This window comes from Vombatus ursinus, unplaced genomic scaffold (assembly GCF_900497805.2).
Source record: "Vombatus ursinus unplaced genomic scaffold, bare-nosed wombat genome assembly UNPS02009173.1, whole genome shotgun sequence".
Taxonomy (NCBI): Eukaryota; Metazoa; Chordata; class Mammalia; order Diprotodontia; family Vombatidae; genus Vombatus; species Vombatus ursinus.
The window spans coordinates 6,632,276-6,655,312 of NW_020948951.1; the positions used below are offsets into that span (position 1 = coordinate 6,632,276).

Consider the following 23,037-nt stretch of genomic DNA (forward strand, 5'->3'; position numbering starts at 1 on the left):
GCTTTTTACTTTATTTTTTTCCCTCCTCCCATCCTAAAGAAGGTTACAATTAAGCGTGGAGAGATATATACATATACATAGATATATATAAACATACACACATATATATAAGACCATACTGTACTTACTTCCACCTGTCATTTGTTTCTCTGAAGGTGGATAGCATCTTCTTTCCTAAGTCCCAGGTCTTTCCATGTTTTTCTAAATCAACCAGCTCATCATTTCCTACACCATGGCAGTATTCAAACCCAATCATATCCTATCTGAGAGATTATGTATGACAGTTTTTCCCTAATTTTCTGCATTCCTTCTATTCTTGGCTACATCGGTTTTATCATCTCATTGTTTGTTAGATGATACTTGTGTACTTGTTAAATTTCCACATAACCCTATCCTCAAGGAGTTTAAAGTGTCATTTTTCACATTTGTATCTCCATGCCAAACACAGGGCCTTCCATGTAGCGCATTTTTTATTAATACTTGTTGAACTGAACTGGAGATAGGGATTTTGGCTTTCAGTCTTTCAAGATGCTGGAGCTACTGGTGGGTATGAGTAATATAGTGGTTCAGGAATTGGTAAAGGGCTGAAGAGTATGTTGATTCTCTCATTTACTACATGTTATCACTTTTAGTTTCATTGGGGGTAGTCTTTGTCTGTAAAGATTTCTACTGGGTTGACTGGTAGGGACTGGCTTCAGTGAGCTGAGTCTCAGAGGGTTTTATGGTCTGCCGTGCTTCTGCTTGTAACGCCCTTTTCATGTCCCCCCTCCCCTTTTTTTTTTTTCTCACCCCTGCCATCTTCCGTGTAGTTTCTCACTCATCTCTGAGGGGGAAGAAAGGATGACCACTGTGGATGCCCTGCCTGAGAGGCCTGATGTGGTGGAGATGGAGGACCCCTCCTCGCCCTTCCAGGTGGAGAAGCACTCGTGGGATGGGCTCCGAGACATCATTCACAGCAGCAGAAAGTATTCAGGCATGATAGTGAACAAGGCCCCACATGACTTCCAATTTGTCCAGAAGACAGATGAGTCAGGCCCTCACTCTCACCGACTTTATTACCTCGGTAAGCCAGGCTTCCACACCCTTTCTCTTATCAATCCCTAACAACATCAACAACTGTAGCAATATTTTGCTCATAACAACTCTGTGAGGTAGGTAGTACAAGTATCTTTGTGCCTGTTTCACTGAGGAGGAAATGAGTGAATCAACTGTCTTAAAGTTGTAGTCTAACATGGGGCAAAACTGAGACCTAACCTAGGTCTTACGACTGGTCCAGTGCTCAATTCGTTGTCAGCACTACATGGTCTCCCTCCCTACATGTCACATGTCCATTGCCAATATGCCTAGGGGGGTTTTGACCAGGTTGATTTCCTGTGGAGAGTGGCCAGGAAGTAAATCTGGTTATTAAATCTCTGATTCTTAAAAGTCCAGTCACTCTTGCTAATTGGAGGGGGGGAAACCCTCTGTAGCAGTAATTATTTTTATTATACTTAGGTTAATTGTTATGGATTCTGTAATTAGTACAGTCCTTTCCTAGATGGGTCTGTCTAGCCTCCACCCCAACCCTTTGTCCGAGTGAAATCGGATTAAAATAACCATAGAATCAGACTTCTGGAACTGAAAGGGGCCTCATTGTCATTTGGTACCGCTCATGCCTGAACAGTAATCTCTTTTATATTCTTCTCAGAAAGTGCTAATTTAGCTTCCACTTGAAGACCTCCAGGGATGGGGACCTGACCCAGCCCAGGCAGCTTGACGGCTTTGTCAGACCTAGATCTGCTTCTCTGCACCTGCAGCTTGCCCTTTTTGTTCTGAGTTCTACCCTCTTTTACATGGCAGGTCTGCAAGGACATGAACCTAGCAGTCACGCCTCCCTCTAATTCCTCCCTTCTCTCAGCTAAGCGTCCTCAGTTCCTTCAACTAACATGATCTCTCACCATCTTGCTTCCCTTTCTCTGGATCCTTTGCTTCTTGCATTCCTTTCTGGGTGCCATGCTTTTAGGAAGGGCAGCATCATAGGTATGGCCTATTCAGTGTAGAGGACAATAGGGCTCTTACCTCCCTGGTTCTGGACACTGCTTCTTTTAATGCAGTTTCATGTCATAAAATTAAATTTTGTAGCTGCTGTGTCACAGTCTTGACTCACGTCAAGCTGACAGTCCACTAAAACTCCCAAGTCCATTTCACATAAGCTTTTTCTGGCCCTGGCTCCCTCATCCTGTATTTCTGTGGCTGATTTTATTGAACCAGGCACCAGGTTTTTTCATTGCAGGTTTCTTTGAAGTATTGAAATGTAAAAACCTGCACTTTGGTTCAGTAAAATCAGCTACACAAGTACAGTTATCACTATTAAATTGAATTTTATTAGGTTCAGCTTATTGTTCTAGCCTGTTAAGATCATTTGGACCTCTAGTTTTATATTCATACCCTGCATTCCTCCTCTGCAAACTTCTTTCAGTGCCTCATTATGACTGCCAGGGGGAATGCGAGCACCAATCCTGCCTAGCCCGATGCCACCTGCAAACAATTTGGGAACCTTGGAGTCACCTTAGGAACATCCTGCAGTCTGTTGGTGGGGGGTGGGGAGGAAGGGGAAGAGAGTGTGGGGTCGTCCTGATCTGTTTTTATGATGGTCAGGTAATACAGGGCTGAGTGTGTGTGTAAGAGAGCCTTTTTCTTTTTTTAATCACTAGTTGGCTGGAGCCACCTCCCTGAGTCATTGCCTTGGTCACAGCAGAACTTGGGCCAAAGCATATCCTGCTTCTCCAGAAGAGGAGGCTTCCTGGAGACTGCCTAGGCTGCTGCTTTGCAGATTTATCTTTCCCCTTTCCCACAGAATTACACATTACAAAACGTCAGAGCTAGAAGGGATGCAAATGTTAGCATTCATCCAGTCCAACTCCCTTAATAATTTTTTTATAGGTGAGGGAACTTCAGTCCCCAAAGCTGAGGTGACTGTGAGTGAGTGGCAGAGCTGGGACTAAAACCAAGGCCTTCTGAGCCCAGAGCAGATTCCACTTTTCCCTCATAGTGCCCCTTTTTGTGTCCTTAGAGGCCAGTGCTATAACATCCCTACTAATGGCTCACCTTCCTAGGGCAACTGTACATTTACAAGGACTGTCCATACAAATCCACCTGAGGTAGGAAGGGTGGGTGTGGCCATCGCCATCTGAAAGACCGATATAGGGAATTTCAGTACTGTTGTAGTAGAGCCAGGCTTAGATCCCAGGTTTTCTGACTGTAGATCTAGGCTTCTTTCCTCTGGGCCACCTCTCTTCCCTTGACTTTGAAGGAAGATTATCCTTGATACCACAGTTCTTCTCTTGGCAGGGTGTTGGGATCCCCCTGATGAGCCAGGACAGGTGAGCAGTCCTTACTCCTTCCCAGATCAAGGCCAGGAACCAGAGGATGCCCTCAGAAGAGGCTGGGATAGCTAGGTGGCGCAGTGGATAGAGCACTAGCCCTGGAGTCAAGAGGACCTGAGTTCAAATCCAACTTCAGACGCTTGACACTTAACTAACTGTGTGACCCTCGGCAAGTCACTTAACTCCAATTGCCTAGCAAAAAAACAAAATAAAACAAAAAGAAGAGGCTGGGGTAAGGTTGCCTGTCTCACTTGTTCAGAGAGCTCTGAGTGTTCCTCTGCTGCCCTGGGGACCACAATGAGACCTTGGAGGCTGGGCCTAGTAATTAGATGTGTTTTTCTGTGTGGGAGAGAGCTCTGGGCTTGGAACCGGAGGCCTTGGGTTCAAGCCTTGTCTTGACTGTTTACTGCCTGTGTGACCTTAGGCAGATCGCTTGGCCCTGTTGGCTTAAGATTCCTAATTTGTAAAATGAGAGGATTGGACTTGAGGACTTGCAAAGGTCCTTTCTAGCTCTGAGAGTCTGACACTGACTCTCTGGGCACAGCAGAGCCAGGAAAGGATTCTGTGGTGGAAGAGATGCTGGCGCTTATTCAACTCCTAGAAACCTAGTGCAGAAGAGCCAGAATATTTGGGGCCATGGGGGAAGGTGGAGCCTGTCAGGGATGTGAATGACTAGTAAGAACCCTTCTAGCCCTGGAGCCTCCCCTTTGTTAGGCAGAAAGGCAGCCTGGCTGGTCTAGGGCAATAGGGTGGCTGCTAGCAACTAGCATTTCAGACCGGACAGCTGGTGGCTATGTCATGAGTCCCCTAGACTTGCCCACCGAGGGAGCTCCGTGACTGATTACCTTGGGGTCTCTGATTACTCAGAGAGGTGCCCTAGCCGAAGTCACCCCTGCCACTACCTCCTGCCTCTGAATGTTACTGTAGTGGCAGCACCCTCTTCTTCTACCAGGCCATCAGTAACCATAAATGTGTGTTCCATTAGACTGGGCCTGTCAGCGTTTCCTCATGTTTGTCCCTGGCTGGAACCTCAGATGGCAGTTGCCTTGACAGCATCCCAACGAGTAGCTTCCTGGTCACCTGCTGTTGAGCACTTCTCAAGGCAACGCTGTTCTCTTTTCTTAGGAAGTTTTTCCTAATAGGGAGCCAAAATCTACCTGTCTGAAACTTCCTGCTTGTGGGGCCAAGCAGGCCTCTTCTCTGTTACCATTCTTCGTATACTAACCTTGTCTTCCATAAGTCTTCTCTTTCACAGGTTAAATACTTTTAGTTCCTTAAGTCAGTCCTCAAATGACCTGGTTATATTCCCTTCAGCATCCTGGCTGAATGCCTCGCTGATATCTTTTTTTTTGACATCACTTAAATTTCTTAATTTGTTGCAGGGATAGACCCAGTTCCTCAAAATTGGCTAACACATCGAAAAACCCGGATATTAGAATGTGGTCTTCCATACCAATAGTCCTCCACCTCTGCAAAGAGAAGGGCAAAGCGATGGCTCATATATCTTTTTGGGGGACCGACCAAACTTGGTCTTTATAGTTTCCCAGCATTTAGTAGCCATTGTTTTGTTGTTGTTCTCTCCATTTATATTGTTATGTTCTTTGTTGAATGCTAAGCTGTTACTGTAGCCCAAGATCATGTTAGTTTTTTGGCTACCATGTTACATTATTGATTCAAGTCAAACTTGCAGTCACTAAAGCCCCCAGATCTTTTTCACAGGAACTATTGTCTAGCCACACCTCCCCTTTTCTGGGTCGGTGTGTTTGAGCAGTTGCTGCCTTTCCTAGGGCCTGGTGCCATGGATTTCTTTTTTGTTTCCCCAGGGATGCCTTATGGCAGCCGTGAGAATTCTCTCCTTTACTCAGAAATTCCCAAAAAGGTACGCAAAGAGGCCCTGCTGCTGTTGTCATGGAAACAGATGCTGGATCATTTTCAGGTGAGATGGCGTGCTTCCTGCGCCACCCTAGACTTGGCCGAGGCATAATCTGCCAGGCCATCTGGGAGGGACTGTTTGGATGGAAGAGGGAGGTTCATCTGTGGTCCTTTCAGACTGCTTGCAGAAGATAGTCAGTTTGGCTCTGCTTGAATTGAACTTGCTTGACTGGATAGGGATAGAGTTGGGTGGAGTTATGGCAGTGGTGGTCCCTAGCAGTTAGTAATAGAGCGTGTTATGGTAGAAGAGCACTGCACTAGGGCGAGGAGTTCTCATGTCAGCTTCCCTTCTCTGGATCTCAGCTTCCACATTTTAAAACAAACAGATTGTGCAACATGGTCTCTTTAAGTGCCCTTCTGGGGCTACCACTCTTAAGTTACCATGTGTCTGTGGGGAAGACTAAATTTTGGTGGACTTCAGGCTGTCATCTTGGCAGATGCTGGTTACGTACACAGGCGCCCCTGAGAGACACATAAACAAAACTGTATTTTTAATTAGTTTATTTTGATTTATCAACAATCACTTCCATATGCTTTTGAGTTTAAAATTTTTCTCTCCCTTCCTCCGCACCACCCTCCCCAAGACAGCACACAATCTGATATAGGCTATGTATATATACATTCTTATTAAACACATTTTCATATTAGTGATGTTGTAAGTAAAAATTAGAACCAATAGGAGGAACCACCAGAAAGAGGAAACAGACTCAACAGAACAGAAAACAAAATAGCAAATAGTATGCTTTGATCTACATTCAAACTCCATAGTTCTTTCTTTGTATGTGGATAGCGTTTTCCATCACGAGGCCTTTGGAGATGTCTTAGATCCTTGTATTGCTGGGAAGGGTTAAGTTTATCAACATTAGTCATCGCACAACGTGGCTGTTATTGGGTGCAACATTCTCTTGGTTCTGCTCACTTTACTCAGCATCAGACCATACAAGTCTTTCCAGGTTTTCCTGAAGTCAGCCTGTTCATCATTTTTTATAGCACAATAGTATTCCATTACATTCATATACCACAACTTGCTCAGCCATTGCCCAGTTGATGGGCATCCTCTCAATTTCCAATTCTTTGCCACCACAAAAAGAGCTGCTATGAATATTTTTGTACATGTGGGTCCTTTTCCCATTTGTATGATCTCTTTGGGATATAGCCCTAGAAGTGCTATTGCTGGGTCAGAGGGTATACACAGTTTTATAGCCCTTTGGGTATAGTTCCAAATTGCTCTCTAGAATGGTTGGATCATTTCACAACTCTACCAACAATGCATTAGTGTTCCAATTTTCCCACATTTTCTCCAACATTTATCATTTTCTTGTTTTGTCATCTTGGCCAATCTAATAGATGTGATGTGGTACTTCAGAGTTGTTTTGATTTGCATTTCTCTAATCAATAGTGATTTAGAGCATTTTTTCATATAACTATAGATGGCTTTAATTTCTTCATCTGAGAACTGCCTGTTCATATCCTTTGACCATTTATCAATTGGGGAATGACTTTTATTCTTATAAATTTGACTTAATTCTCTATATATTTTAGAAATGAGGCCCTTATCAGAGAGACTGGTTGTAGAAATTCTTTCCCAATTTTCTACCTTCCTTCTAATCTTAGTTGCATTGGCTTTGTTTGTGCAAAAACTTTTCAATTTAATGTAATCAAAGTTATACATTTTGCTTTTTGTAATGTTTTCTATCTCCTGTTTGGTCATGAATTCTGTTCTGACAGGTCTGACAGGTAAACTATTCCTTGCTCTCCCAGTTTACTTATAGTATCAGCCTTTATATCTAAATCATGAACCCATTTTGACTTTATTTTGGTATATGATGTGAGATTTTGGTCTATGCCTAGTTTCTGCCATACTCTTTTCCAGTTTTCCCAGCAGTTTTTTTCAAAGAGAGGGAAAACTATAATTTCCTTTTTGACAGGTTTACTAACCTGGTGAATTGGGAATGATATAGATACATTTTACCTAGATTTTAGCAATAACATCTCTCACAATGTTCTTTTTTAGCTTATTTTTATTGATATCTTGTTTTTTTTTTTACATTACTTTCATTTCTAAATATATTCCTCTTTCCTCCCCTACCCAGAAAGCCGTCTTTCCAGACTCTTATAATGACCATTAAAAAAAAAGAGAAATAGTTCAGTAAAACCAACCAGCACATAAACTGTGTCTGACATTTTTGTGTAATATTCCATATCCATGGGTCCCCTCCTCTGCAGGAAAGAGAAGGGTATATGGTATCTTGATTCCTCTTTGTGGGACTAGCTAGGTCATTGTAATTACACAGGGTTCAGTTTTAGTGTTTTGATCTTTCCATTTTGCATTGTTGTATGTTATTGTATACTTACCTGGTTTTGAGTAATTTATTTTCAGTTCTTCCCATGTTTCTTTGAATTCTTCTTGTCATTTTTTAGGGTTCAGTAGTATTTCATTACTTCACACACCCCAGTTTTTTATCCATTGCCCAATCATTGGGCTTTGACTTTGTTTATAATTCTCTACTGCTACGAAAAATAATGTTATTCTTCTAGACAAGATGAGAGATGGTGGCCAGACAGGAGTACAATTATAAATGAACTTGGATCTGGTTGAGTGGTGAGTTCTAATGAGTATTTATTAATAGTTTGATGTCCTCTTAGAAGGAAGTGCCCAGGGAAGTGCTGAAGAAATCTATGATATTTTCCTATTTTTCTCCCTGATGTGGAAAAAAGCATAAGTAGCATCTTTGTCACATTCACAGGAGACACCAAGTCAGGAGAGAGAACTGGCATATTGGTTGGCAGAATCAGGACCTGCAAAGGTCCATCAGGCTTAGAATGTTGGGCCAGTTATTTCTTCTCAGCAATGCAATGATCGGACAATTCCAGAAGACTCGTGATGGAAAATGCTATCCACATCTAGAGAAAGAACTATGGAGTCTGAATGCAGATCAAAGCATACTCTTTTCTCTCTTTTTTTTCCCCCTGTCTCATGATTTTTTCACTTTTGTTCTGATTCTTCTTTCACAACATGACTAATGTGGAAATATGTTTAATATGATTGTGCATGTATAGTCTGTATCAGATTGCATGCTGTCTTGAGGGGGGAAGGGAAGGAAGGAGGGGGTGGAGAAAAAAATTTGGACTTCAGCATCTTATAAAAGTGAATGTTGAAAACCATCTTTACATATAATTGAAAAAAATAAAATACTATTAAGTGAGGAAAAAAAAGAATGTTGGATCAGATTGAACGAAGATCCAATTTAATAAGGATATCATCTGAAAAAGAGCTGGGGATCTGAAGAGGCTCTAAGTCCATGCCTTATCAGCACTCTGAGATTGCCTGATAAAAGCTAATGTCATCTTAGACTGCATTGAGAGGCATAGAATTCAAGAAGTTGATGACAGTTCTACTGTCCTCTGCCCTGATGAAATCACATGGAGCAAAGGTGCTGCATTGTGGAAAGGACATTAATAAGCTGGAGAGCATCCAGAGGAAGGTGTGCAGGGTGGTGAAGGGACTCTGGTTATTGTTATCTGAGGATTGGTTGAAGGACCTGGGGCTGTTTAACCTGGAGAAGGAAAGATTTAGGGAGGTCATGAAGGTCTGCCTGCTGAAAGAGGGACTAGACTTAATCTGATTGGCTCCTGAGGGCAAAATGAGCACTGAGTAGAAGTTGCAAAGAGGCTGATTTAAGCTTGGTGTCAGGAAAACCTTCCTCACGATGAGAGCAGAGTGAGCTGCCTCTGGAGGGGCCGAAGTGGGCTCCACAGCCTAGGGCTTCTGGGACGTGGGCAGGGTGACTCCTCCCTCGCTGGTGTTGTGGGAGTTGTTTAGGGTGATGGTTTGGACTACATGGCCCTGAGGCCTTCTGATTGTGGGATTTTGTGATTCTGCCATGTTAATATAAATCAGGTGGAGAACAATTGTGAAACTCCCCACCCCCCCCCATGTGCATATGTCACAGTGTGTGTTCTTGATAAGAATTCTTTATCAGAAGGATCTACTTCTCCTTTTAAATGCAGTATCAGTGAGTTGAGGGAAAGTGGTGTTGAAGTCCTTTTGTTGAGGCTAGCTAATAATTAATGACCTTGGCAGCCTGTGTCTCCTGGGAAGGAGATGTTTCTGAATTTGAACTGGCCTTTGCTTTTGCCAGGCAGAAAGAGAGTGTTTTGGGGTAGGGTTTTATTTTTAGTGGAAGGAAGAACTTCCCGCTCCAGCCCTTGAAGGGATGGTAGGAGGCAGTGGAAGGCCGAGGGAATGTGGGAAGGCTGGCAACCTGCAGGGTACATCTTTAGTAGCTGCCTCTTGCCTGGCAACTGAAACGAATGCTATCTTCACATATATAAGACCCTCCACAGTCTGACACCCCCTGACTTCCAGCTTCCTCTCACAATGCCCCCTCCACACAGGCTGCTCTCTGCATCCATAGATCTCCCCTGCACTTCTTTGCCTTTGCTTATGCTCTTCCCTAGGCCCCAAGTCTCCTTTCTTTCCTTCCTTGTAGAATTCCTGGTCCTTTCCTAAAGTCTGACTCAGAGACTCGCTTTTCTATACACCTGTCCTTGAGTGCTTCTCCTTCCCCCTTGAACCTTACACAGCACTTTGTTCGTGTTCATAACTAACATTTATACAGGACTCTAAAGTTCGCAAATCCCCTGATGTCCATTCTCTCATTTGAACCTCCCAACAACCCCATGAGGGAAGAACTGTGATAATTATCCCTATTTGACAGCTGAAGAAACTGAGGCCCAGGGAGCTTCAGTAACTAACCTATGATCACATCTCTAGAAGAGAGAAGAGCCAGACTCTAAACGCAAGCCTTCCAACTCTAACTCCAGGCCTCCAGCCACCTTCCTAGGCCCTGGTGGCACAGTGGAGAGGGCTGGACCTGAGCGCTGACCAGGAACACCTGAGGTCAGGGGTCCAGCCTCAGACACATGGCTAGCTGGGTGACCCTGGGCAAGGCACTTAACCGCTGTCTGCCTTAGTTTCTTCATCTGTAAAAGGGGGATAATAGCAGCCTCTACCTCCCAGGGTTATTGTGAGGAACAAATGAGATAATAATTGTGAAGTGCTCTGTAAACCTTAAAGTGGTGTGTAAATTCTAGTTGTCATTATTATTGTTGTCACACTCTCCTCTATGGTGGCACTCTTTGTTTGTCCCTTAAATGGTTAAGATTAGCAGTGGGGCTCATGAAAAGAGAATATGGGTTTGCTTGCCCCAGGCCATCAGGGACCTGACTTTGTTAGTGAACTAGTTCTTGGTCACGGTGGGGTTGTGCAGCAAGGAGTTGGGGGCACCTCTGGCCTCCTGTGGCAGAGGTTAGCAGGCCTCACTGCCTCCTCGTTCCTTTGTGTGCCCTCAGGCTACCCCGCACCACGGTGTGTACTCTCGGGAGGAAGAGCTCCTGCGGGAGCGTAAGCGTCTCGGTGTGTTTGGTATCACCTCCTATGACTTCCACAGCAACAGTGGCCTCTTCCTCTTCCAGGCCAGTAACAGCCTCTTTCATTGCCGAGATGGGGGCGAGAATGGCTTCATGGTGAGTTTTCTGAGCCTGGCTGGGCAGGGGTGTAGGTGATGAGGCCAACAGGATCAGCAAGCCCCTCTTCCTCGTGTTCTGACTCCAGCCAAGTGCTGTCTTCCTGTCTCCGAGACTTTGCCCACACTGTGTTTCAGGGGCTCTTCCCTTCCTCTTTGTTACTGCCTGTTGGTCCCAGCTTTGGAGCCAGTTTCTTCTTTAAGATTTCCTTGATTTTCTACCCTCTTCCCTCCTTCCCTTCCTCCTGACTTCCTCAGCTGAAAAGTAAAGTGCTCTGCCCCTTCTCAGACTTCTTGTCTGAGGCTTTGACACTACAGAGATTTGTATACCTGAATCTTCCCTTCTAGTCACTGTGAACTTAGTTGCTCTGGCCCCTAATGTACAAGTGCCCCTGCCCATAGAAGGTAATTAATAAGTGTCTGTTAACTGTATTGTATCTCCTCAGGTGTCTCCCATGAAGCCACTAGAAATCAAAACCCAGTGTTCTGGGCCTCGGATGGATCCCAAGATCTGTCCTGCTGACCCTTCCTTCTTCTCATTCATAAATAACAATGATTTGTGGGTGGCAAATATTGAGACTGGAGAGGAGAAACGAATGACGTACTGTCATAAAGGTGAGCTCAGGCCTTTGGGGATAGGCTCCTTGAAAACCCGCCATCTCACATACCGCTTTGGCTGTTGTCTTTATTCTCGGGTGGTGTGACCCATCCCTACTCTCCTTACCCCACCCCATCCCACCTGCTGCCTCTTCCAGTCCACCCTAAGGCACTGGAGTCCCCCCCCCCCCCCCCCCCCCCCCCCCCCAGTTCATAGCGCTTCCCCCCCCCCCCCCCCCCCCCCCCCACCTTTATGGCCTTCTGCCCCTTTGTAACAGTCCTGTTTGTTCAGCCCCTCCTCTAGTCTGGTCCTACTTCAGGGCGCACTCATGACCTCTTCTTGTGCAGCACTCACTGCTTTTTCTCCCCAGCTAGATTGTGAGCTCCTGGAGAGCAGGGAACATGGCTTCAATGTCTGTGTTTGCTACAGCTCTCGGCTCAGTGTCCAGGTTGAGCAGGTTTTCAATAAAGGAGTATTGATTACTCTCCCTCTGCAGGTTTGTCCAGTGTCCTGGAGGACCCCAAGTCAGCAGGAGTAGCTACCTTTGTCATCCAGGAGGAATTTGATCGATTTACAGGCTACTGGTGGTGTCCCACGGCTTCCTGGGAAGGTGTGTCTTCTTTCTTTATACCTATTTGGTGGTCCGGGGCCTTTCAAGATTTTAAAGAAAGAATGGTTTTAGTCCATACTCTCTTCCCCTCTTTGGATCTGTCAGCATCCATTCTTGGTGGTGAGTGGTTTCTGAAGTGTGGGGAAATGAACTGGCTTCTTAGGCCATGAAAGCTAGATTGGCTTCTTTTGGCATCCTAGAATGAGAACTTAAATATCTGCAGTGCTTTCATCACTTTCCCCACCAAAATATTTCCAAGTAGGTAGTATGATTATAATTGACCCCACTATCTGTGAGGAGTCTGAGGTGTAGAGAAGCAATATCACAGATCAAGGGTCCACTGCTTACAGGGATTAAAGCCAAGATTCCCAGAACCACAGACTCTTAGAATTGAAAGAGACTTGGCGGCCAGGAGGAATCCCATTGTAACATGCCCAAAAAGGAGTCATCCTCCTCTGCCTAAACAGCCCCAGTGAAGGGGTACTGACCGCCACCTGAAGCTGCACCTCCCACCTTTTGACAGCTCTAATTGTGAGGAAGTTTTTTCTGAATTCAAACCTAAAATGTCTCTCTTGGTTCTACCCTAGGCAGCCAAACATAATAGGTCTAATTCTTCTTCCATATGTCAGCCCTTTACTGCTGTCACATGTCCCTCCCCACCTCTCCTCTGTGCACACTCTCCCAGGCTTCTCCAGGCTAAACATCTCCAGATCTTCTGAATTCTAAGGCCAGTGTCTTTCTTCTTGCCACTCTAGAGACCTTAGAGCCTGAGGACCAGAGAGGGCCCTTGGCTTATTCCACATGGGCCAGGTCTGCATGCCAGGGCTCTTCCTGGTAGTGTTAGGATTTAGATGGCTCTGTAGCAGACTTGGTGACAGTTTGCCCTTATGCCAGAACCTTTGCAGGCTGTCAAGCCTGTGTGGCTAACTGATTTTTCCATGGCCCTTAGGTCAGTTTTTCAAGAGGAATATTGACTAGAAGATCTTCAATAAAATTCTGTGAACCTGATCGTTAAGAAATGTTTGTTTCTTCCTTAATAGTTCTACTTTATCATCCACCCATCTTCCCATGTGACTTTGTGATAAAGGACAATATGTTTGAACTACTGAGCAGTCTGAGAAGATGGTCTCCTGGGTGCCTGTTAGTGGGGCACAGCCTCGCTCATACTCTGTACCCAGCAGGCAGTTTTGATTGACAGTTCTTCATTGGCAGTGACATAAGTCTTGGGGCCCCCCCCCCAGCTTTCTTTAGGTCATTCAGTAGCCATTAATTAAGTACCTCCTTTGGGCAGCACAAAGGGCAGACAATGCTTGCCCTCATCAAGCTTACAGTTATGAGGGGAGACCTACTACAAAATATTACACGGTAAGGAGATCAGAGAGGTGTGAAGTAAAGAACTGTGATCAAAGTTAGCAATGACTGGGAGAATAGGGAAGGCTTACATGAAGGAGGTGGCTTTTGATCTGAATTAGGCTCTAAAGGATGATCTAAGAACTCAACACGAAAAAGGGGAGGGGAGGACGTTGCAAATTGTTATTATAAATAGAACCTTATGACTTGGCCTCTTAAATCCTTTGTTTGTTTCCATTAACCATCTCTGCCAGTTAGGGCTCCCATTTCCCAATTTTTACAATCCCCTGCCCTACCCGCCCCACCCCCACCCCCCTCCATCCCAGAGTCCTCTAGACATTTCATCCTAGGCATAAACTCTGCCTGTCCCTACTTGGTCACAATCCCCATCCCCTTCTAGTCCTTCCTTTCATCTCGCCCTTTGGAACTCCCTTTCCATTATTAAACTCCCTCCATCCTTAAATGCTTCTTCCCGTGCCTCGTGTGATGATCACATCATCTGAGCCCTCACTTTTCCCTAAGCACTGATCTTCTCTGTTGGTCTGGTTCAGCACTAGTCACTTCTTTTCCCGGGTTATCTCAGGGGACCTTGTGGATGAAATGACACATATCAGGGTCACGCTGCCCTGCCTCTTCCACATTCTTGCTCTGCTCTTATCACTCAGTATCTGTCATGCTCTCCAATCATATCCTCCTCTCCCTATCCGGGGCCTCCAGGACGGCCCCCACCCCAACCCCTCAGGGCCTCAGTGCCCAGCCTGGTCTTCACTTTCCCCTGGCCCCTGCCATCATCCTTGGAGATGTCTTCCTGCTGAAGATCCTTCACTTAGAGGATCACTCTAGAGTCCCTCAACTTGTTTGGACTCTCTTTCCATTCTAAGTCAGCTACCACCCAAAGGGGCAAACTGTAGACCTTACCATGGCTTAAAACTGCCCCACATTTGTGCTTTTCAATTCTGAAACTTCCTCCTTGAGCCACGATCTCTTGTCTTTTCACCTGTCATTCCCTTAAGCAGTTTCAGATAGAGGTTAGGAAGTGGAAATAGCCCTCCATTTGGAATAGGTCTCACATTTGCTTTTCATTGCCACTGGCCACCATGTAACAAGTGTCATGTTTCCCTTACTGAGCCCTAGTTTCTTCATCTGTAAAAGGAGGGATTTGGCCTAGATGATCTCTGAGGTTCTTTTCAACTCATAAATCCAATGATCTCAGGGCTTTTTTCACCCTCAGCATGATTTCGGTTCCCTTGACTCCTAGGCCTTCAACCCTGTTCTTTTCTCACTGTTCTTCCTGTGCAGTCTTTACCCCAGTGGCCAGCCATTAAAAAAATGTATTTTATTGTCCTCTTTTGTTTTTACATCACCTCTATTTCTGAATATATTCCTACTCAATAACCCTATCCAGCAAGCTGTCCCTTGTATCCCTTTAAAAAAAAAAAAAGAGGGGGATGGGAGGGGAACATTTCAGCAGAATGAACCAAAACATCAACAGAGTCTGACGGTGTATGCCATGTTATACACCGGTATATCCCCACCTCTGGAAACAAGGATAGGAGGGGCATTTTCTCATCTTCTCTCTGAGACCAAGCTTGGGTCTTATAGTTTCACAATGTTCAGTTTCATCTTTTTGCTCTTTCCACGTACATTGTTGTATTCTTTGCATATACTGTTTTCCCAGTTCTACATGCTTCACATTGTATTAGTTCATCTAAGTGTTTCTGGGCTCCTCTGAATTCTTTATATTCATTGTTTCTTACAGTACAGTAAGACGCCACTACATTCAAGTACCATAATTTGTTTAGCCATTCCCCAATCAATGGACATCAACTCTATAGCTATCTTTTGCTGCCACACAGTGCTGCCATGGCTATTTTGGTGCACATGGGACCTTTCTTTCTGTCTTTGACCTTCTCAAGGTCATAGATTTAGCCGTGTCTTCCTCTCGTTTTAGGGTCTGAAGATCGTAAGACCCTGCGAATCTTATATGAAGAAGTAGATGAATCAGAAGTGGAGATCATTCATGTTCCCTCTCCTGCTCTGGAAGAAAGAAAAACTGATTCTTACCGGTATCCCAGGACAGGTGAGCAGCGCTGGCAGGGAGGCTGAAGTTGTCTCTCCCGCTCTGGCCTTGATTTTCAGAGCAGATGCACTCCTTCCACTTACGGGACAAACGACAAAAACTTTGCAGGGAAACTCCAAAGGCTCCTCCCATTCACAAGTGTGGGACAAGCACCTCCTCGTGCTATACTATAGCCTGATGAGACATTGTAAAGGGGAAACAGTCCCTGCCCTTAAGGGGTTTACAGCTTAGCTGAGGAGCTGGTCGCTTCTCTTCTTGCTTACTTATTCATTCTACTCATTCTTCGAGCTGTAGCCCCAGCTTTACTACATACTTTGAGTTACCAAAGCGCTCAGGGTCTGTGCACTGAGCTCGACTGAGGCTTGACACAGATTTCTTGCTACTTTTCCTGTTTACCATCTGTCTCTCCAGCTAGTTTTATACACTCCTTGGGGGCAGGGCCCCACATCTCATACTTCTTTTAATCCCTATATTACTTCACTTGGGGCCTTGCACTGAGTAAGTACTTAATACACATTTAATGAGGTTCACTTATTCAGTCTGAGGGTGGCTCAAGGACCTGCTGTTTTTAGTCAGTGAGGATAACCCATCATACATACCTTTGGATATTTAGCACTTTGCTCCCTGTGGAAAAGTGCCCTTTTGGGTCACCTGGACCTGAGCACCCCCCTTCCCCACCCCTGCCCTCTCTGCCCCTGGGACTGACCCAAAGATTGGTTTGTGGGCAGGTCCACCCGAATGCTTGGCATTTGACAGTTTCTCACTTCCTTGTCCTTTCTGCAGGCAGCAAGAACCCCAAGATCGCTTTGAAACTGGCTGAATTTCAGACAGACAATCAGGGAAAGGTAAGACACACCCTCTAGCACCCCTGGGGAAGGGCCACAGGGAGGGCTGGCTGGGCTTGGCCAACCGCTTTCTGTATTTCCTGGCCTCCCAACTGCTGGTGCCTTCTCTCAAGGTTACTTCAAGTAAGGGGTGTTGTGTGGGTTCTGTACCTCCCCAATAGAGGAGTATGTTAGATTGTTTCCTCCCATTAGAAGGGGAGCTTCTTGTCATTGTTTGCATTACCAGTGCCTAATAATATACTTCTGGATTGGTTGGGAGCATTGCCTGAGGTGAGAGAAAGATATTCACAGACACTGCGTCTCTGGGAACAGCTCACATTCCCCGTTGTAGCACCTGGGTGCTTGTGGTGTAAAGCAGGCCTAATAGTGCTTTGCCATATGAGGTTGTCGGCACAAGTGTTACTGTCCTCATTTTGCAGATGAGGAGACTGAGGCTCAGGGAGTGGAGTGACAGTGACATGCCCAAGGTGATGTGACAGTGACTGGCAGAGCTAGGCCTCTACCCCGAGTCTGCTGATGCCAGGTCCAGTTATCTGCACTGCTGTGGAATGTGGGCATACTCTCGAGGGATCATTCTCCTTACAAAAGAGAATGTGTTTCTTTGGATGTAACCCAGTATCATTCGCTAATGTATTTCAATTTAACTCAACAAGCACTTATTAAAAACCAATTATGTATTAAAGCCCTGAGTAGGGCCTTGGGGATACAAAGATAAATAGATTCTCCTGTCAAAGAACTTTAACTAGGTGGCGCAGTGGATAGAGTGCCAGGCCTGGAGTCAGGAAGATTCATCTTCCTGAGTTAAAATCTGGCCTCAGATACTTCCTGGCTGGGACTGTGGGCAAATCATTTAACCCTGTTTGCCTCAGTTTCCTCATTTGTAAAATGAACTAGAGAGGGAAATGGCAAACCACTCCAGTATCTTTGCCAAGAAAATCCCAAATGGGGTCATGAAGAGTCAGACGTAATTGGACAACAACAACAGTCAAAGAGCATACAATCTAATGATGAGAAATATAGAGGTATCAGGGAAGGCTTCATGGAATCAAGAGGCCCACCAGAAAGAGGAGAGACTTCATCAGATGGACATTAAACAGGCAGCCCTAGAGAATGTGTTTTTTAAGTCAAATACCATTTCATCATAAAGCTCGGGCATGGTTTCCAGGCTCACTTATGACAAGCAGTATTCAGTACAATAGAAATCCATTAAAACATAGAATTGTAGAATTCCAAGCTGGAAGGGACCTTTGAAATCCTCTTATCCAACTCTGTCCTTTAACAAATGAGAAAATTGAAGCCCAGAGAGGTTGTGAATTGCCCAAGGTCACACATGTATGAAGTTGCAGAGGCAAGATTTGAACCCAGGTTCTGTGACAACTCAGTAACAGAACCATCTCACACTTGTCTTGCTTCCTTAATCATTTTCAGAGGACTTCACCTATGCATTCCTTCCCCTGCACTTATGCAGTTGATTTTTAAAAACCAAAACGTAGAACCTTTCCTTAATCCTTGTAGCCTTTCTTGTAGTAGATGTGCTCCTAGTGGGAGGTAGCATTGGAGCACTGGTGGAGAGGGCACTGATTTCAAACCTTGCTTCTGCCCTTCCCTCTGTGACCTGGGCTAAGCAATGTAGCCTCTCTGGACTTCAGTTTATAAGGGGTTGGACAAAGTGGCCTGCAAGGCCCTTCCCATCTCTAAACCCATGATCTGTAGTCTTCTTAGGGAAAGGTTGACTGGAGCAGCGTGTAACCTGATGTTTCATTTTGGTCTAGATGGTTTGTGCTCAGGACAAGGAGTTGGTGCAGCCGTTCAGCACGCTCTTCCCCGCAGCGGAGTACATCGCCAGGGCTGGATGGACGCAAGATGGCAAATAGTACATAGGTTTTTCTTTAGCCTCCTTGGGTCCCAGAACAAGTCACTGCCCATCACTCTTGATATTTGGACCATAACCGTTATCTTCTTTTACTTTGAATAGTAGTCCCATTTTATAGATGAGGGAGCTGGGGTTTGATGAGGTTAGCTGACTGGCTGTGAGTCACATGACTAAGTGGGAAAGTTGGGATTATAGACCTCAGTCATCTTGACTCTTTTCATAGTCTCTGGCATCTAAAAGGTAATAGTAAAGATTTGGACCAATTCTGAAAAAGCCAGGGCTCCAAGACTGATGTCTGGTTTCCTTTAGGACAAGTCATGGCTAGGTGTAACTCTCAGAGCCAAGGATGGCTCACACATTCTTGCCCGAGTCCATCAGAAGAAACAAGGCCTAGTTCAAACCCTAAAGAAGTACATAATCATGACAAATAGATTTGTTGGTGATAGCTGATGGCTCAAATACAGGCCCTGCTTCTTCTCCATTCTGGCTTCTATAAAACTTGGATATGGCCTATAAGCCAACTCCAACTAACCTTTGTCCATTCTGTCTCTCCCTCCAGTGGTAAGTAGAAATCCAGAATGATTCCGAATTGACGGTCTGCCCCCACTGGCTTCTTTTTTTCCTCCAGTGGAATGAATCCTGGTCTGAATTTGCTGACACTGCCTCCTAGGGCCCTTCTCTACCATCCTGTTTGCTACCTTCTCAACTATCCAACTTTCACATTAAAAAAAAAAAAAAAATCCAAAACCATATATATTGATTTTTATATGTGCTCACCACACATAAAAATATATGTATAGTTTAATGATTATTTGGGATAATAATTTTTTCAGTGTGCTACCTATATCCTTCTAAAGAGATCTCATTTTTGGAGTATGGCTTATATTCAAGGATGACCTCTGTTTGGACCAATATATTAGTTACTGTGAAGGGATGAGGAGACAGACACTGGACTTGTGACAGTTGAAACAAGCAAAGGAGAGATTGGAAATCAGGATTCTGATCACAAAGTAGAATTTTTCTAATAATCCCTTACATTTGTATAAGGCTTTATAGTGTGTAACACTCTTAGGGACTTTTATCTGTTGTGATGTCAACTAGACAAGAGTGTTGAAAGTCCTGATATTGTGGCAGATATCCCATGATACGCTATTCTTTGGGGGAGAGAATGGACATTCAGATTTTCTCGTAGAAGATTATAAGACATAGACCTGGAATGGACCTTAGAGCCATCTGGTCCAAACTCCGTCATCTTAGAGTTGGAGAAGCCAGACTAACCTGAGGCCCAGAGAGCAAGAAATTTGCCTGAGGTTGCAAGAGTAGGAAGAGGCAAGCTGGGCTTTGAACTCTGTATCTCTGATTCTGAATCCAGTGCCCTTTCCAGAACACTATGCTATTGCCCCCCACCACCTTCATAGGAGTCAGTAACCAGAATGACAGCCCACTATTTTGTGGTCTTTAAGCCTTACAAAAAACTTGTCCATCCTTTTCTTCCTAGTGCATGGGCCATGTTCCTGGACAGGCCTCAGCAGCGGCTCCAGTTGGTTCTCCTTCCCCCGGCCCTCTTCATCCCTGTCCCGGAGAGTGAAGAGCAGCGCCTTGAATTTGCCAAAGCCGTCCCTGAAAATGTCCAGCCATATGTCGTGTATGAAGAGGTTACCGATGTGTGGATAAATGTAAGAACCGAGGGAGCGCTGCTGTCTCCCTCAGCAGCCTTAGGCCTTTTCCCTATGGGCCCTGTTCTGTTCCTCCTGGCTGAGCAGCCTGAACTCAGGCAAACTCATAGCAGCCCAGCTTCTTGTTTCAGCTCCTGATTCATGACTGAGGAGAGGAGGCATTTGTGCTTTGGGAGGAAGCTGAGGGCATAGGCGCACACCTGGGTCAGAGAAGTTTTCACTTTTTCTAACTACCAGGGTTCCCTAATCTCCCAGGATAACTTTGAGCTTCAGCTGTCTGCATTTGCTCCCCCTTTAGTAGGATTTTCACCTAGATCTTGGAACCATTGATCTTTCTTATGCCGTTTTTGTTCTTTTCCTTGGTAGGTTCATGATATTTTCTATCCGTTTCCCCAATCGGAGGGAGATGAAGAAATCTGTTTTCTTCGAGCCAATGAATGCAAAACTGGGTTTTGCCACCTGTACAAAGTCACAGCAGTGCTAAAACCAAATGGCTATGACTGGACCCAGCCTTTCATTTCTGGGGAAGGTGAGAGATATTTTATGCATTCATTCATTGTCCCTTGAGTGACCCTTCCTGACTTATCCTCCATACTTGACACTGGAGGCAGTGAAGACAGACCCAGAGAAGACCAAGTCCCCGCCCTCAGAACTCTAGTTGAGAAGAGGATGGGTAATGGTAATAACGTTTCCTCACAAGAGTCCTGAGAGGTGGGTAGTGCAAGTGTTATCCCCATTTAGTAGATAAGGAAACAAAAGTAAAATAACTTGCTCTGGTCAACCCAGGTCTCCTGCGTCGCAGAGCAGTGCTTCTTGCACACAAAAACTGTCCCTCCTCTCAGGGCAGCTGAGGATGAGCAGTACAGACAAAAGCTGGTTGTATCTGAGGAGAGACAGCTGCTCCCTGCTTCTGCATTATTCTTCCTGCCCACACTGGCTCCCCAGAAAAGATTCCCAAACTTTGGCCGATGACTCTTGCATTTTAGTCGGTCTTCAGACTGCTGCCACAGATCCGGGTTCTCCCATTGACTTGTCTCTTTCCTGTCTTCCAGATGACTTTAAATGCCCCATCAAAGAGGAGATTGCCTTGACCAGTGGTGAATGGGAGGTTTTGGCAAGGCACGGATCCAAGGTACCCGAGCACTTTTTTTTCTGTAGCTTCCCTGCCCCATTCATTCTCTGCATGGCTTCCATCTTCCCTTTTCGCCACAGACCTCTTTTGGGAAGTCAGACTACTTCTTGTCTCCTCGTTCTCTGTTTGTGACCTGGAGAAGCATATCTCTTCATCTTTAGCACACAGCCTAAGGAGAGTTTGTCTGGCTGAGGAGGGATTGGCTGCTTATATGAGCCATGCCCCTTGACGCTGCACTCAGCTCCTACTGATCCCATTCATCCAACTTGGGCTGATCTTGCCGGATCCAGGCTTGTTTTGGAAGCGTAGATGAGACACTGCCCCTGGAAGGGTCCTCTGCTGCTGTGACAGTCTTCTCTGTGGGAGATCAGTCAGTCTGAATCATCTGTAACCATTATTTCACTGAAGTTTTTAGAGGCAGAAGAGACCACAGAGGCCCCCAAAGAATGCCCCTTACACCACACCAAACATGCTCTCCCAGAGCCCGCTCCTGAGGCAGCCCCTTCTCCTTGGGGACCTTTGGAGTCATTAGGAAGTTTGTCCTAAGTCCAGCCTATGACTTCTTGGCATCTTCCCCTTCTTGCTCCTGTTTCTGTCACTGGAGGCCAGCAGAACCTGGCTAATCCCTCTACCACTTGGTAGCCCCTCACATACTTAAAGAGCTGTTGTTCCCCATTCCCCCACTGCACACCCCCGTCTTCTCTTCTTCAGGCTTACCATCTCTGGTTTAGTCAATCAATTAAGCACCTCCTGTATGCCAGGAACCATCCTACACACTGGGGATGCAGAGAAAGGCAAATGATAGGCCCTGCTCTCAAGGAACGTGCAGTCTAATGAGGGAGAGACAGCATGCAAACAACTGCCTACAAACAAGCCAGAGTCAGGATAAATTAGAGACAATTGACAGAGAAAAGACCGCCAGTATTAAGGGACTTTGGGAAAGGCTTCCTATAGAAGTGGGATTTTAGGTGGGACTTGAGGAGCTGGGGAGGGCAGGGTTGGGGGTGGGAGCAGGGGTAAGATTCTAGGCAGAGGGGATGGCCAGCAAGAAAGCAAACAAGCATGGAGTCAGGTGAAGGAAGAATGTCAAGGAGGCCAGTGCCACTGGATCACAGAGTATGGGGGAGGAGAAACAAGGTGTGAGAAGAGTGGAGAGGTTATGAAGGACTTTAAATACCAGAACGTTTTCTATTTGATCAAGGAGGTGATAGGGAGTCAGTGCAGTTTATTGAGTACAGAAGTGACATGGTTCCACTTGCACTTGAGGAAAATCAGCTTAACAACTGAGTGGAGGATGGAGTGGAGTGAGGAGAGACTTGGGGCAGGCAGACCCTTATAGGCTATTGCAGTAGTTCAGGTGTGAGGATGAGGCCTGCACCAGAGTGGTGGCAGTGTCAAAAGAGTATCACAGGGAACAGTATTGGTTCCTTTAACCAGTTGCCATGTAGCATGGACTCAGAGCCCTTCCCTATCCCAGTTTCCTTCCCCTGGAAGCTTATCAGCATCCTCCCTAAACTGTGTGCACCCATCCAGATGTGGTCCAGCCAGGGAAGAGCTATCCATTGCTCCCCCGTGTTTTCTGGATGGCCTGCTTCTTTGAATGCAGCCTTCTGGGCTGCTCCGTCATACTGTTGACTCTCATAGAGCTTAATTTTTCCACTAAAGCCTCCCAGATTCTTGTTCCAACTGCTGCCTAGCTGTGCTTCCTTCATCTTAGTTTTGGCCCAGTGTTCTTTGGATCCTGACTGTATAGGGTTAGCCATCATCCCTCCCAGCTTTATGGTGTCTGCACATTTGACAAACATGCAGCCTATGCCTTTATCCACTTTATTTGGAGCATCTGCATCGCCACACTGAATCAGAATCAAAGGCACTGAACCCCAGAAAGTCAGAAGGGGCCTCAAAGAGCATTTAGTCTAGCCCACCTCCCCCAGCAGAAATCCCTTCTACCACTTCCTGCTATGACTGGTCATCTGCTTTCCACTTAAATTCCAGTCACTGCATTCTGAAGCAACCCATTTCACTTTTAGACACCTCTTTAATTGTTT

The 23,037-nt window shown here is 45.5% G+C and overlaps 1 protein-coding gene across 5 annotated transcripts in view; it reads left to right on the forward strand.

The window, feature by feature from the left end:
- DPP9 (dipeptidyl peptidase 9) overlaps window positions 1–23,037 on the forward strand; it is a 51,287-nt gene that overhangs the window by 13,053 nt on the left and 15,197 nt on the right. For all 5 annotated transcript variants that reach the window (XR_003568179.1, XM_027850977.1, XM_027850976.1 and 2 more), the window contains 11 exons: window positions 810–1,063; window positions 5,189–5,301; window positions 10,653–10,826; window positions 11,272–11,440; window positions 11,920–12,033; window positions 15,335–15,463; window positions 16,247–16,308; window positions 18,081–18,181; window positions 19,680–19,857; window positions 20,224–20,386; window positions 20,910–20,989. Coding sequence is in view for 4 of the 5 variants with exons in the window: in XM_027850977.1 (XP_027706778.1) it covers window positions 810–1,063; window positions 5,189–5,301; window positions 10,653–10,826; window positions 11,272–11,440; window positions 11,920–12,033; window positions 15,335–15,463; window positions 16,247–16,308; window positions 18,081–18,181; window positions 19,680–19,857; window positions 20,224–20,386; window positions 20,910–20,989 (1,537 nt within the window). In the remaining variant the exon portion in view is untranslated. The remainder of the gene's footprint in view (window positions 1–809; window positions 1,064–5,188; window positions 5,302–10,652; window positions 10,827–11,271; window positions 11,441–11,919; window positions 12,034–15,334; window positions 15,464–16,246; window positions 16,309–18,080; window positions 18,182–19,679; window positions 19,858–20,223; window positions 20,387–20,909; window positions 20,990–23,037) is intronic.